The sequence below is a fragment of the Macaca mulatta genome, chromosome 1 (assembly GCF_049350105.2).
Source record: "Macaca mulatta isolate MMU2019108-1 chromosome 1, T2T-MMU8v2.0, whole genome shotgun sequence".
Taxonomy (NCBI): Eukaryota; Metazoa; Chordata; class Mammalia; order Primates; family Cercopithecidae; genus Macaca; species Macaca mulatta.
Genome location: NC_133406.1, coordinates 211,907 through 228,941, shown reverse-complemented (window position 1 = coordinate 228,941; position 17,035 = coordinate 211,907). Strand labels below are relative to the sequence as shown.

General features: G+C 50.2%; 1 protein-coding gene across 1 annotated transcript; it reads right to left on the bottom strand.

Moving 5' to 3' along the window:
- Positions 1 to 278: 278 nt before the first annotated feature.
- Positions 279 to 16,195, bottom strand: LYPD8 (LY6/PLAUR domain containing 8). Its single transcript, XM_001107864.5, has 6 exons — positions 16,021 to 16,195; positions 10,436 to 10,539; positions 9,935 to 10,054; positions 7,680 to 7,844; positions 6,048 to 6,185; positions 279 to 713 (listed from the first exon to the last, which is right to left on the bottom strand). Exons 2-6 carry the CDS (start codon positions 10,488 to 10,490, stop codon positions 475 to 477), a joined length of 717 nt encoding a protein of 238 aa, XP_001107864.1. The 5' UTR covers positions 10,491 to 10,539; positions 16,021 to 16,195; the 3' UTR covers positions 279 to 474.
- Between the last annotated feature and the right edge of the window lie 840 nt (positions 16,196 to 17,035).

Sequence of the window (17,035 nt, the reverse complement as noted above, 5' to 3'; positions counted from 1 at the left end):
GAAGGAGCTTCTGTACTGGGGTCAACACTGGCCTTATAAGGTAGGCGGGGAGCTCCTTGTGTGTGACAGTGCGGGTGGTGGCATGTCCGTCCCCAGAGGTGCAGGCTGCAAGGTCGAGGGGTTGGCTTCCCAGAAGCACGATGAGCAGGGATGTCATCAGATCCCAGAAACAAACGTGCACAGTTTCAAAGGCAAGGACCCCACCTGCAGCCCAGGAGTGGGAGGTGGTGCTGGATAACAGCTCAAATGAGGCCCAGCCCAGAATGCATCAGGACAGATTTGGGCAGTGAATGAACCAGCGCTTTAATAATGGAGAACAAGGCAGCTGTCAGCATTACCTGGAGACCTGTGACTCCCACTTACTGGGCAGTTAAATGGGGCAGGGCGGGGAAAGAGGGTGTCAGTACTCCATGGGGTGCTCTGGACCTCAGAGCAGCAGAAATGGGGTGCTGGGCAAAGTGCAGCCCCAAGACCTCAGGGCCACAGTCCCAGCAGAAGGAGGCTGGCAAAGGCCAAGAGGCTGAGGGAAGCTTTGAAGCCCATGTTGTGGGAAGTGGTCGGCGTAGACGTGGGGGTTAAGCTGTTTACGTTTGCACACTCAAACTTTCGAAAGATGACTCCTCCAAAAGTCTTATTTTCACCAGACAGGAACTGACAGGTGGCGTTACTGACATTGGAACAGCCTTTCACCACGAGACTGTTAGACTCAGTGTCTGTGAATGCAAAGGAGACAGGAGGGATGCCACTCAGTCCTTTGTCCTTCCACTGCTCTCAGTTCGTCACCTGCAGCGTGGTGGCCTGGTGACCGGCAAGAGCTGGTGTGCTCCTGAAACCCAGGCAGGAAGGAGCCTGCATGTTCAGAGTCAAGAAGACCACGTGGCAATGGCAGAGAGACCCTGGAGGTCAGAGGCCTAGACTCCCACCGCCACCTGACCCTGGAGGCAGCAGACTCCTGGGGCAAGTGGCCAGCCCAGGCTAAACAGAGAAGGTCAGAGCTGGACATGGGACTCACATCTCCCGTGTTCCTGTGTAGCTGGAAGGTGAGGAAACCAGGAACAGGTTCAAAAGGCAGTTCTCTGTTCTCAGTTCAGGCAGGGGTCAGTACCTTGGGCTCCCCCTCCCCTTCCAGGCTTTGTTTTCCGTCCTCACTCCTCTCTGGACCTGAGTCCTCCCTGCCTGAGTTTTCCCCGAGAAGAAGGAAGGGCCACCAGGAGGGATGTAAGAGACCACGTCTTGTCTCTGCCATAAATTGGGGTTCTGCTATGTTTAATCATGTTTTGAGATTCAGGTGCTAGTAAAAGGCCTAGGGCGTTTGTACAGAAGACGTAGTTATGATAGCAGCCACCGGTTATTGAGCACGTACTGTGTGCCCCGATTGCTCTGTCAGCTGCAATTCACACAGCCCTGGAGGCAGGCACCTCACAGAGGCCAAGGGACTCACGGAGGTGAAGTGACTCCACTCACCACTTGTCAGAGGCAGGGCTGCGATTTGAGTTCAAGGCTGGCTCTAGGACCAGACATGAAGCAAGGCTGCAATTTGAGTTCAAGGCCGGCTCTAGGACCAGGCATGGTGGCTGACACCTGTAATCTTAGCACTTTGGGAGGCCGAGGTGAGAGGATTACTTGAGGCCAGGAGTTTGAGACCAGACTGGGAAACATTGTCTCTACAAAAAATTAAAAAGTTATCCAGGGGTGGTGGCACGTGCCTGCAGTCCACTACTGGGGAGGCTGAGATGGGAGATCGACTTGAGCCAGGAGTTTGAGGCAGCAGTGAGCCAGTGATCACACCCCTGCATTCTAACCTGGGTGACAGAGCAAGACCCTGTCTCGAACAGCAACAACAACAATGGCTGATTCTAAACTTGCTTGGAAAAGGAGTGGGAAACCTCCAAATGCTGTTTTATAGCAAGCATCAGTGCTGACGTTTTTTGTTTTGAGATGGAGTCTCTCTCTGTCGTCCAGGCTGGAGTGCAGTGGTGCAACCTTGGCTCACTGAAGGCTCCATCCCCCAGGTGCAAGCGGTTCTCCTGCCTCAGCCTCCCGAGTAGTTGGGACTACAGGTGCATGCCACCACACCTGGCTAATTTTGTATTTCTAGTAGAGACGGGGTTTCACCATGTTGGCCAGGCTGATCTTGAACTCCTGACCTCAAGTGATCAGCCTGCCTTGGCCTCTCAAAGAGCTGGGATTACAGGCATGAGACACCACACCTGGCCAGTGCTGAAAACTGAGTTAGAGTGAGTTAAGGAGGTGTGTTTCATGGAATATTTCTAATGTATTTAAAAAAATGATCTTGAACAAAAAGAAACAAAAATACCCCTACATTTATGATAGCTTTGATCTGTCTGGCTTTCAGCGTAAGTCAAGTCCTATGAGAAAGAAGAAAATTGATCCCTTTTATCAGACCTGGGGACAAGATAAGCAGAGAGAGAAATATCTTTCTGATGTCATGTTGCCTTAGGACACAGCTTTAGAATTTAAAATCATAGCAGTTTAGACATCCCAGAAATCTTAAAAGTGAAAGGCGCTTTAAATGGATATTACTAAGGAAAGAAGCCGTTTTGAAAAGGCTACATACTGTATGATTTCAACTATAGGACAGTGTGGAAAAGGCAAAACTCTGGAGGCAGTAACAAAGATCAGTGGTTGTCAGAGCTTGGAGGGCAGGGAGGGGTGAGTAGGTAGAGCACAGAGGAATTTTAAGGCAGTGGAAATGCTCTATATGGTACTACTACAATGGTGGACATATATCATTATACATTTGTCCAAACTCACGGAATACACAACACCAAGGGGGGCCCTAATGTAAGCTGTCAACTTTGGATGATGCTGTATCAATGTAGCCTTATTGCTTAGAACAAATGTACCTCTCTGGTGGGATGTTGGCAGCGGGGAGGTTATGCTCTGGTGGGTACGATGGCAGCGGGGAGGTTATGCTCTGGTGGGGATGTTGGTAGCGGGGAGGTTATGCTCTGGTGAGGATGTTGGCAGCAGGGAGATTATGCTCTGGTGGGATGTTGGCAGTGGGGAGGTTATGCTCTGGTGGGGATGTTGGCAGTGGGGAGGTTATGCTCTGGTGGGATGTTGGCAGCAGGGAGGTTATGCTCTGGTGGGGATGTTGGCAGCGGGGAGGTTATGCTCTGGTGGGAGGTTATGCTCTGGTGGGGATGTTGGCAGCGGGGAGGTTATGCTCTGGTGGGATGTTGGCAGCGGGGAGGTTATGCTCTGGTGGGATGTTGGCAGTGGGGAGGTTATGCTCTGGTGGGGATGTTGGCAGTGGGGAGGTTATGCTCTGGTGGGGATGTTGGCAGCGGGGAGGTTATGCTCTGGTGGGAGGTTATGCTCTGGTGGGGATGTTGGCAGCGGGGAGGTTATGCTCTGGTGGGATGTTGGCAGCGGGGAGGTTATGCTCTGGTGGGATGTTGGCAGTGGGGAGGTTATGCTCTGGTGGGATGTTGGCAGTGGGGAGGTTATGCTCTGGTGGGGATGTTGGCAGTGGGGAGGTTATGCTCTGGTGGGAGGTTATGCTCTGGTGGGGATGTTGGCAGCGGGGAGGTTATGCTCTGGTGGGATGTTGGCAGCGGGGAGGTTATGCTCTGGTGGGATGTTGGCAGCAGGGAGGTTATGCTCTGGTGGGATGTTGGCAGCAGGGAGGTTATGCTCTGGTGGGATGTTGGCAGCGGGGAGGTTATGCTGTCTTGGGGATGTTGGCAGCAGGGAGGTTATGCTCTGGTGTGGATGTTGGCAGTGGGGAGGTTATGCTCTGGTGGGATGTTGGCAGCAGGGAGGTTATGCTCTGGTGAGGATGTTGGCAGCGGGGAGGTTATGCTGTCTTGGGGATGTTGGCAGCGGGGAGGTTATGCTGTGTTGGGGATGTTGGCAGCGGGGAGGTTATGCTCTGGTGGGATGTTGGCAGCAGGGAGGTTATGCTCTGGTGAGGATGTTGGCAGCGGGGAGGTTATGCTGTCTTGGGGATGTTGGCAGCGGGGAGGTTATGCTGTGTTGGGGATGTTGGCAGCGGGGAGGTTATGCTCTGGTGTGGATGTTGGCAGTGGGGAGGTTATGCTCTGGTGGGGATGTTGGCAGCAGGGAGGTTATGCATGTCGGGTAGATGGGAAATTTCTATCACTTCTGCCCAATTTTGCTGTGAATCTAAAACTACTCTGAAAAACAAAGTGTATTTTAAAAAAATAGTAAAAAGACGTTCAGGGCTTGGCGCTGTGGCTCACACCTGTAATCCCAGCACCTTGGGAGACCAAGGTGGGCGGATCACCTGAGGTCAGGTGTTTGAGACCAGCCTGGCCAACATGGCGAAACCCCGTCTGTACTAAAAATACAAAAAGCAGTCGGGTATGGTGGCACATGTCTATAATCCCAGCTACCCAGGAAGCTGAGGCAGGAGAATCGCTTGAACCCAGGAGACTGAGGTTGCAGTGAGCTCAGATCGTACCACTGCACTCCAGCCTGGGTGACAGAGCAAGATTTCCTCTCAAAAAAACAAAAAATAACAAAAAAAAGAGGTTCAGTATAAGCAGTGCTTGACGCCGCTGAAAAATCCATAATTACAGTTAAACACTGATTTATGATGCTAGAATTGACACTTAACAAATATTGAAATGAAAGTGTACCTGGATATTAGTGCTCTTAAACTCTTATTATTTGGAGCCATATTTTGGCAGAGACTGGCTTGTTGTTCATTTTAGCTTCATGCCTCCTTCTTTCCTTCGGGGTCATACTACCTGACTATGTCAGGCTCCCTTACAGCCAAGATGACTGTCTTACTGGGTCCTAACCAGTGAACTGTGGGAGGAAGTGATGCATTCACATCCCAGCCCAACCCACAGAAACCCACCTGCCTTCTTCCACTACCTCTCTCTCCTACTGCTGGCAAGAAAGGATACAGCACAGAGCTGCCAAGACCTGGTGAGTGGGGGCCAGAGCTACAGGACAGAAGGAGCCCATGGCCTGCACTCTGCAATTAACTGCTCCAGCAAGAAATAAACATCTATTGTATTGAACCATAGGCTTTGGAGGTTGTTCTTTAACTCTTTAACTAGTTAAGGTTTCTAAATCTTCTTAGCTTTAATTTCTAAGACAGCGTATACTGACAGATGGAGTCCACATAAACAGAAGTTCTTTGGGGTCCTCAATAATTAAGACATAGAGTCTTAACAGAGGGCCTGAGATCACAAGATTTGAGAACTACTGATGGCCTCTAATGTCCCTCTAACACAACCTGAATCACTAAGAAAGAGGGGAGGCATGGAGGAAGTGCTGGTTTGCCCCATTTGTTTCCTGCGTAATTGCTGTAAGTCAGATGTTGATGCCATCTGGATACTCACTGAAGTGCCTGGACTTAAGATGTCCACCCAAGGGAAAGGAGAACAGGTGAAAAAGGAAGAGCCATAGCTGGGAGGACACAGGAAGGCCACTCGCACAGCCAGCACCCACCCAGGGCATTGCTGGTGTTATTAACAGCAATTAACTTACCTTAACTAATAAATTTAATAACCTTTAACTCTTTGGGCAAATGTTAGAAATGTGTGTTTTACAATGGTTAGTATCAAATTGCTTTTATAGAAAAGGACAATTGGTTGGACTTTAAAACCCAATTTGACTCTTTCCGCCAGGTGATCCAAGCTACCAAAAGCCAACACCTCTTAGTGACAAGTAGAGAAGAAAAGTGTAGATATAAAAGGAAATAAAAGTTGCACCAACCCTCACCTACAGAATGACGCAACCTGGTAAAGAAGTAAATGTGAGGAGGGGTGTGATGCGCTTAGACAAACGTGACTGGATTACAAGCCACGGGAGAATAGAGTTCAAGGGAAGCGTAGCCCAGGAGAAACAGCTCTGGTCTAAGAAGGCAAAAATAGCAACGAGCTCAAGGCTACATGAACAGCCTCTTTATTTAAAGACATTATGACCTTTATCCCCCTTGTTCCACTACTCCCCTGGTCCTTCTGTGTTAACCCAGAATTTGTGAACCAAGACTTGACATGTTCCCAGCTCAAGTCCCACAGAGGAATTAGAACTACAAGACTTACCATTCTTAAATTCTGCAACTAGAAAGACACACTGCTCTTCTTCATAACATTTCCAGGGCTTCCCACTACAGGAAGTTCCATTAGATTCATAACAAGCAAGGCACTCTGCATTGCTGGACACATTCTTCTGGGGAGGGTCTGGAACAGTCAGAGTCATTGCTCAGGACAGTGTTATCATACGGAACATGGGAGGAAGGGGATAGGCAAGCAAAGAAACCACCAAAGAGATCCTGAGAACGGAGCAATTGCATCCTTGGAAATCTCAGATCTAGCCTTGAAAACACCATGTTCCCTCAAAATATTTATTACACACAGCTCCACAGATCTGCCCTTACAGACTGTCTAGTCTTCAAGAACTATGGCCCATCAGTGTGTTGGGGTATAGACTGAGAAAGGTAAGATTTTGAGCTAAAACCAAACTATAGTCAACATCAACATTAGCCATCATGAACATTTGCCAACAAGTGGGTGACTGTTACCAAATCTTGCTCTGAACGAATAAACACAGGCCATTATTTAACATTATGACTAGAAGAAAAAAATGTATAATGAGACCAGCTCTGCTCTTAATTAACTGTGCTTTACGACCATGGCCAATAAACTTTGCCTTTTCAGCCACATTTTCTGTTTTTCAAAGAGAGCTTTGGTCTAGATCAGCAGGTCTCAAATCGTGGTCCAGGATATCCTGAGTCCCCGAGACCTTACAGGGAGTGCTGCAGGGCTCAAACCATCATGGTCCAGGATGTCCTGAGTCCCTGAGACCTTACGGGGAGTGCTGCAGGGCTCAAACCATCGTGGTCCAGGATGTCCTGAGTCCCTGAGACCTTACAGGGCTCAAACCATCGTCATGATAATACTAAAATATTATTTACTTATTTCACTCTCTTTCTCTTGTGAACATAAAGTGGAGTTTTCCAGAGGCTCCATGATGTGTGAGACTGTAACAGACTAAATGCACAAGTAAATATGAGAATCCAGCTGTCTTCTATGAAGTCAGAAACTAAAGAATTTGCAAAAAGTATAATAACAATGCCACCCTTCCCATTGTATATATTTCTTTTGGAAAATATAGTTATATTAATGTTGATGTGTCATGGGTTTTGGTTATTTTGGCGAGCTAGTTACAATTTCTAAATTTTCTTAGCTTTAATTTCTAAGACAGTGCGTATTGACAGGTGGAGTCCACATAAATGAAAGTTCTTTGGGGGCCTCAATAATGTTTAAGACATAGTGTCTTAACAGATGGCCTGAGATCACAACATTTGAGAACTACTGATGGGAACTAATGTCCGTGTCGCACAACTTGCAATGTCTGTCTTCACTAAGAAAGAGGGGAAGTGCTGGTTTGCCCCATTTGTTTCCTGTGTAATTGCTGTAAGTCAGATGTTGATGCCATCACTGAAGTGCCTGGACTTGAGATGTCCACCCAAGGGTAAGGAGAACAGGTGAAAAAGGAAGAGCCAGGGCTGGGAGGACGGAGGAAGGCCACTCACATGGCCAGCACCCACCCAGGGCATCGCCCACGCGGCCAGCACCCACCCAGGGCATCACCCGCACGGCCAGCGCCCACCCAGGGCATCGCCCACGCGGCCAGCGCCCACCCAGGGCATCGCCCACGCGGCCAGCACCCACCCAGGGCATCGCTGGTGTTGCCGCAGTCCTTTCCTTGGCAGCACCGGCTTACAAAACGGAAGTGTTCTGTAGCAGACACGTGGACAGTGAAGGCTGTAACGTGCGTCTCCTCACTGCAGTTCTCCGCGGAGCAGAACATTTTCTGGTATAATCTGATTGCTGTCTCTACACAAAGACAAACACAGACTGTCAGCCCCGATAAGGAGGAGGTGTGGGGAGGGTGGAGACCCGGAACAGCAAGTGTTTCAGGCAAAGGCAGAAAATGCAACCTCGGTGTGATGTGGTTTGGAGACACTGGAGAGGGTTTTCTGGAAAAAATAATAATAATTCTTCCCCATCAGGTAGCCCCTCCTTTGAGCAGGAGACTATCAGAGGTGCAGGTTAAACTCCAGGCAAAAGTACTTGGGAGCCTGAAAATGGGTGGTCCAGGTGGGCAGTCCCTGAAGCCACCGGTAAGTCCTAAGATCTGTAAAAACGATCGAACAGACATGATGAGCCTTATGTACAATATGACATCCACAGTTCCTGCCTAAAAATTGAACCTGAATCCAGTCAAGCTTCTAGCCAGCGCTATCTAATATGGTAGCCACTAGCTATTTGCGCCTATTTAAATTTAAATCTTATTAATTAAAATCAAATCAAATTTAAAATTAAGCTCCTCAGTCAGAGCAGCCACATATGAAGTGTTCAGTGGCCACACGTGACTGCAGAACGGCATGGTGTTAAGACAGATACTTCCACCACTGAAGAAAGTACTACTGGACAGCCCTGATTACCTACACAAGAAATACTGAGAACAGGAGTGCAAGTTATATCATACCACTAGGGAGCAATCAACCACAGCTAGAACATGGGACAGCTACAGGGCGAGTGACCCATTTCTCCAACAAACCAACAGGATTGAACAAAAAATGATGGACGCTCTTATAAAACAAGTTAGGTTTAACAGACCTAACAGCAAAATGGGGGATGTGGCTGGGATCCTAATTCCACACGTAGACCATATCATGACATCTTTGAAACAATTAAGAAATGTTTAAGATGGCCTGGGTATTAGAAGAAATTAAAGAAATACAGTTAACTTTCTCAGGTGTGATAACAGTGTGTGTCTTAGTTCATTTTGTGTTGCTATACCAGAATAGCATGGATTGGGTAATCTATAAAGAGAATAAATTTATTGTTTACAGTCCTAGAGTCTGCAAAGTACATCAAAGTGCCAGCCTCTGGTGAAGACTTTCTTCTGCATCATCCCGTGGCGAAGGGCAAGAGAGGGTGAGAGCAAGTGAGGGAAAGGGGGGGCCAGACTCCCTTTTATCAGGAACCCACCTCCACACTCACGACATTAATGCATTTGCAAGGGCGGGGTCCTCATGGCCTAATCACCTCTGAATGTCCCACCTCTTAATGCCATCACAATGGCAGTTAAGTTTCAACATTAGTTTTGGAGGGAATATTCAAACCATAGCAATATGGTAGTTATGTAAAAAAAATTATGATCAGAGATAAATAGTGAAGTATTTATGGAGAAAATGACCAATAACATGTACACACATATGCATATATATGTGTGTGTCATGTCTATTTATATAATGTTTAATTTAAAATACCATAGCCAAAAATACTATAGTAAGAAAAAAAACTATAGTGAGAAAATAGCAAAATGTTAATAACTGCTGACACAGGGTAGTGGTTACAGGGCAGTTCGTTATACTCTTCTTCCTACTTTAAACATACACGAAGTGCATTTGAACGTGTCTATTACAAAAAAAGTTAAGAAGAAATCTAAGTGCTCTGAGAAAGAGGGTACAATAGTGGTTGTGCTCCAAACGCCCTGTGGGGAGGTCTTGAACGAAGGAAAGTATGTTTGATCCAGGAGAGGAGGAACCATGAGGGAGAGATAAAAGGGCTGGGGAAAAGGAAGAATGAAAGCTTCCAGAGCAAATCTGCCTGGTAATTTAACTAAGAGCTGCCCTTGCTTCCCACATCCACGTACATGCCTCTAGAATGAAGCTTTGTGATCAAGGGCATCAGTGTCCAAAACACGAGGGTCTCCCATGTGCTTTGACCCCGTGTTCTTGTCTGGCTCCTGCTTGTCTCAGCCGTGCGTTGTTTCCCCTGGGAGTCACCTTTGTGGTTTCCTCTCTCCTTGGACAGCATGTCCCCATCTCTGCCTTTCTTTCCTGCCTGGACGTCGTCTCCAGCTCCCTCCCGGTGCAAGCCCCAGAGGCGGGAAGGATACACACACGCCGGCTCACCTGGAAAGGAGCTGACTGAGGAGCTGACACAGCTGGTGTTGGCGTGCGAGGGACATTCAGAGGCAGTGCTGTTGACACAGGATCGTTCCCATGAATTACACTGCACACAGCTCAGAGATTCTGAGGACACAAGACGTCCAACACCAGTCAACATTCAGTAGACATTTATGGAGCAGACTCTAGGAAAAGCGCTGCTCCCACCTTGCAGTACGAGACGGGTGGGATGGCATCCCTGCCCTCTGGGGATCCCTGACATTGATGCTGTAAGATGAGCCACCCTAATGAGTTTCTCCCACTGCTCACTATTCCCCAGTGGAAAGATCCAACCTTCAACAACAATACAGAGTGGCCCCTTGAAAGCAGGCTGCACAGACAGGTCTCGTGGTCATCACTAATCGTAATTTAACATGAGAGGCCCTCGGGACTTTGACAGCAAGAAGACACTGGTGAGGTGGAAAAGAGGGTCTCCATCCTAAAAAGGGGCCGCGTGAGTTCTCTTACCTACAGCTGCAACCACAAGCACTGCAGTGATACCAGCGACGAGGACGCCCTTCATGGTGCGGGAGCTGACTTCTCCCAAGGATGGGGACCACAGGGCCTGGAGCCTGAAGAGACACAAAGAAGGCAGCCGCGGGGCCTTGGAGGGCTGCCTGCCATCCCCTGCGGGTTTCAATCACACTGTAACAAGCCCAGTACTCAGTCCGTCCTTGTGGCAGAAAGAATCAAAATCCTGAGCTGGGAGCACAAAGCTGACTCCACCCTGCTGCAGAGGTCCGAGTTTCCTGAGTCTCAGCCTGCAGGAGCATCTACACACGCGTGTCAAACACAGCCAGGGGCCGTTTCCCGTGGGGCCAAGTCAGTTGCAAAATGTGCGGGCCGATGAATTTTTAGTTTCACTTTGGGGACGGGGTCCAAGAAGAAAGAGCTGGGCTGGGGTCTGTGCCCCTCCCTCCCCCAGAGCACGATGTCCCTCCTGCAGCCAGCCTCTCACCGCGTCCTTATTTTACACTTAGGGGTTCTGTTGCTGCCACCGCCACCACCTCCGCAATAGGCAAACATCTGTTGAGCACTTACTCCATTCCAAGCACTTTGCAGGTATTAATTTATGTAATTCATCTACTGTAGCAGGCAGGTACTATTGTTAGCATCCTGAGAAAAATCAAGCCTTAGAAGGACTGGGTATTGCACTGAAAGTCAAGGTCTTACTTCTGCGAGGTATCAGAACTGGAGTTTAGCCTATGTCCCAGCCGCCAGCCCACACCGCCTTCCACTGTTCCCACAGTCCTGGGCCTGCGGCACTAAATCAGAGTTCCCCATGCACTTCCGAAGGGTGTGTCACCAGCCTCTCTGCACCTTGCCTTCCCTGCCTGCAGATTGTCTGAGTTAGACCTTAGAGGATTGCAAAGGCTTGGTCACATTCATTAGAATTCGAAAGAACTCCCAGAATTCCAACTTGCTTGTGTATCAAAGCAGCAGAGAGCAGGTGTGTGGCTCTGGCCTGAGCCCTTCTTGATCATTATCTCATTTACCGTATACACGGTCGCTGTGAGCCACGCACGGCTATTTACGGTTCTTTGATTCTTCGAGGGTAGATAAAATGAAACATTCTGTTTCTCAGTAGCACTGGCTACGTTCCCAACGCTCAGGGGCCACCTGTGGCTGGTGGCCGCGGTGTTGGCCAAGGCAGGCACAGGACACTCCCATCATTGCGGGAGTCCCAGCGGACAGTACTGTTCGGCAGAGGCTATTATCCCCCCACTCTACAGGTGGGAAAACTGCAGCAAAGAGGGTTAGCGAAGTAGCCCAAGCTCCTCGGCCTAGAAGGCCAAAGCCGTGCTCTATTCTAGGTCCTTCCAGCTCCAAAGCCAGGGTGCACCGTAATAGCTGCTACTTATGAAACAGAATCGCCTTCGTCTGGAAGCCCCTACTCCCACCTCACCACACATAGGCACATCACACCACACACACACACCACACCCCACACAACACGCATACACCACATCACACACACCACACCCCACACAACACACATACACCACATCACAGACACCACACCCCACACAACACACACCACATCACACACACCACACCCCACACAACACACATACACCACATCACACACACCACACACACACCACACCACACCCCACACAACACACATACACCACATCACACACACCACACCCCACACAACACACATACACCACATCACACACACCACACCCCACACAACACACATACACCACATCACACACACCACACCCCACACAACACACACCACATCACACACACCACACACACACACCACACCACACACACCCCACACAACACACACCACATCACACACACCACACCCCACACAACACACATACACCACATCACACACACCACACCCCACACAACACACATACACCACATCACACACACCACACCCCACACAACACACATACACCACACCACACACACCACACCCCACACAACACACACCACATCACACACACCACACACACACACCACACCACACACACCCCACACAACACACACCACATCACACACACCACACCCCACACAACACACATACACCACATCACACACACCACACCCCACACAACACACATACACCACATCACACACACCACACCCCACACAACACACACCACATCACACACACCACACACACACACACCACACACACCCCACACAACACACATACACCACACACCACACAACACACACCACATCACACACACACACCACACCACACACACCCCACACAACACACATACACCACATCACACACACCACACCCCACACAACACACATACACCACATCACACACACCACACCCCACACAACACACATACACCACATCACACACACCACACCCCACACAACACACATACACCACATCACACACACCACACACCCCACACACCACACACCACACACAACACACACACCACACCCCACACAACACACATACACCACACACCACACAACACACAACACACACCACATCACACACACCACACACACACACCACACACAACACACACACACCACACCACACACACCCCACACAACACACACTACATCACACACAACACACACCACACCCCACACAACACACATACACCACATCACACACACCACACCCCACACAACACACACCACATCACACACACCACACACACACACACCACACACACCCCACACAACACACATACACCACACACCACACAACACACACCACATCACACACACACACCACACCACACACACCCCACACAACACACATACACCACATCACACACACCACACCCCACACAACACACATACACCACATCACACACACCACACCCCACACAACACACATACACCACATCACACACACCACACACCCCACACACCACACACCACACACAACACACACACCACACCCCACACAACACACATACACCACACACCACACAACACACAACACACACCACATCACACACACCACACACACACACACACCACACACACCCCACACAACACACATACACCACATCCCACACACCACACACCACACACCCCACACACCACACACCCCACACAACACACACACACCACACCACACACACCCCACACAACACACACTACATCACACACACCACACACCACACACCCCACACAACACACACACACCACATCACACACACCCCACACAACACACAACACATCACGCACACCACACACACACACCACACCACACACACCCCACACAACACACATACACCACATCACACACACCACACACCACACACCCCACACACCACACACCCCACACAACACACACACACCACACCACACACACCCCACACAACACACACTACATCACACAAACCACACACACACACCACACCACACACACCCCACACAACACACATACACCACATCACACACACCGCACCCCACACAACACACACCACACACCCCACACAACACACACCACACACACACCACATCACACACACCACACACCACACACCCCACACAACACACACCACACACACACCACATCACACACACCACACACCACACACCCCACACACCACACACCCCACACAACACACACACACCACACCACACACACCCCACACAACACACACCACATCACACACACCACACACCACACACCCCACACACCACACACACACCACACCACACACACCCCACACAACACACACCACATCACACACACCACACACCACACACCCCACACACCACACACCCCACACAACACACACACACCACACCACACACACCCCACACAACACACACCACATCACACACACCACACACCACACACCCCACACAACACACACACCCCACACCACACACACCCCACACAACACACACTACATCACACACACCACACACACACACCACACCACACACACCCCACACAACACACACACCCCACACCACACACACCCCACACAACACACACTACATCACACACAACACACACCACACACCCCACACAACACACACCCCACACAACACACCACACACCACACACTACACAACACACAACACACACCATGTCACACACACCACACACACACACCACACCACACACACCCCACACAACACACATACACCACATCACACACACCACACACCCCACACAACACACACACCACACCACACACACCCCACACAACACACACCACACACCCCATACAACACACACATACCATATCACACACACCACACACCACATCACACACACCCCACACAACACACACAACACACACAGCACATCACACACACCATACACACCCCATCACACACACCACACACCCCACACATCACACACACACACACCACATCACACACACACCACACACCCCACACATCACACACACCACATCACACACACACCACACACCCCACACATCACACACACACCACACACACCACATCACACACACACACCACACACCCTACAGTGATACCCTGGTTGACTTATTAGAGATTGGTAAAGAGGAAGGGAAACCAGTTGGTCTGGGAGAAGAGGCCCATCCATGATGCCAACGACCCCACCATTTAGATCCAAGGAGGAAAATAAAGCAGGTCTGGTCTGGAGCTTGTAGCAAACATGCGGCAGCCCTGCACCCCCATATGCCTGGGCACCCCCATATGCCCGGGCACACCCCTTCAGGCCCAGGCACCCCTTCAGGCCCAGGCACCCCTCCAGGCCTGGAACCCCAGCTGCTTGCTTTTCTCCTCAGTGGGAAAAGAGTTTCAGGAGCCTGGCCTTCTGAGAAAAGGTCCCTCAAGCCTTATAGTGTGATGGAGGAGGGGAAAGGAGAGGATGAGATGAGATAAGAAGGAGATCCCAGCAGCACATCAAGTGCACAGACCACCTCAGCCTATGGTGAAGACCTGACACTAGCCTCATTTTCAGGGAGAAATGCTGGAGGCCCAGAGAGGTCAGGACCTGACCCAGGGGCACACAGCAGAGAAAGAGCCTGGGAGTGACCCCAAAGCAGGACCCAGAGCCATGCCCTCCCACCTCTGTGGGTAAGAGGGACCAGTGAGGCTGGGGTCAAGGCAGGGCCCCCCGCCTGGGACAGGAGAAGAAGTGGCATCTGAGGCTGTTTCACCAGATACGTCCCATGTGCAAAGTTTTATTGTGGAATCTTTTCAACAGCCTGGCAGGGTCCTGCTATAATTGCTTTCATCTTCCACAGAGAAAGCTGGAGCTCAGAGAGGCTGTGAGGACACAGAACCACACAGAATGAAGGATGCCACACACAGAATGACGCACAGAAGACACACACACACTCCACACAAACCACACACAGAATAGCAGATGGCAAAACAACAAGAAAACTACGTCCCCAGCCCACATCCTCGCTGAACTCCGGACTCCCCTCTCCTGAGCATACGACTGCCTAGGGCAATGCCAAAGGAGCAAGGGCCACAAGAATGTCCTGGACCTGGCCAGGGAAGGACCTGAGCTGGTCCCAAATGCCCTTCCTGTGGTTTCAGCTTCTCCCAGGGCTCAGGCCCTGGCCTTGCAGTCCTCTCACCTTCTGGATCTGGCCTGGTGATTGTCCTACAGAAGGAGGATCCCGGGAGAAGCTTAGTGCTGGTGTGGGAGAGGCCTTATATAGCAGGTGGCTGTACAATCAAAAAGCACAGCTTCTTCTAGGGAGGGACCTCTGGGTCAGACAGGCTAAGGCCTCTGGCTGTCAGACTGTGCCCTGGCCAATAGGGCCAGCCCTTTGGCATCTGTGCAGACAGGCTGAGGCTTCCGGCTGTCAGACTGTGCCCTGGCCAATAGGGCTACAGGCTGCTCAACCCTTTGGCATCTGTGCAGCTCGTGTCCTCTCTCAGACCTCTAGGAATTGGGAACAACTTTGGTCAAGGCCTGCCTTTGGCAAAATGTAAAGAGGAGTAAGTTATCTTCCGCACTCTCCCAGTCTCCTCACACTGTGCCATGGGTGCTCCTGGTTTTCAGTGTGGACCTGAGTTATCTTCCCTCCTCATCTTTACACTGTCCTGGCACTTTACACACACACTCACGGTGGGGAGTGGCGGGAGCCCACTCATCCGAGGATGCAGAGGTTGAGGGGTACATATCATACCAGTGTCCCCCAGCCTGCGTTTAAACCTTGCAGTTCCCTGCTCTTGAAAATACCCCTTGGCGATGGCTACCCTACCCGTGTCTCAGCTCTCTCTTCCTTCCCCAAACTCATGCGTTCATTCAATAAACATTTTTTGAGCACCTTCCGTGTCTTAGGCCTACTGTAGGAAACCGGGAGGTATTTGTGAGCAAAAAGACAAAGACCTTTGCCCTCCTGGAGTGTAGTCTAGACAGGGCTGCAGACAGCATAAATTAAAGTGGTAGATAACCAAATCACAGGGAAAGTCAGAATGTGGTGACTGCTCTGGCAAAAAGACAGAGTAGGATGAGGCATTCCACTTTCAATGAGGAGGCTGTAGTCGGTCTGATGGAGAAGACAAAATCGGAGTTATTTTTATAAGCAGAGACTCCAGCCATCTCTTTTTCTCTCTCTCCTCACCATGTGCCTTCAGGCTGCT

Bases quoted from the DNA above. Each gene is read 5' to 3' on its own strand.
- LYPD8 (XM_001107864.5), bottom strand. From the start codon at position 10,490: ATGAAGGGCGTCCTCGTCGCTGGTATCACTGCAGTGCTTGTGGTTGCA. The intron at 7,845-9,934 runs GTGAGCCGGCGT...GTCTTTGTGTAG, and splicing joins CTCAGTCAGCTCCTTTCCAG to AGACAGCAATCAGATTATAC. The intron at 6,186-7,679 runs GTGGGTGCTGGC...TGACTGTTCCAG, and splicing joins CAACACCAGCGATGCCCTGG to ACCCTCCCCAGAAGAATGTG.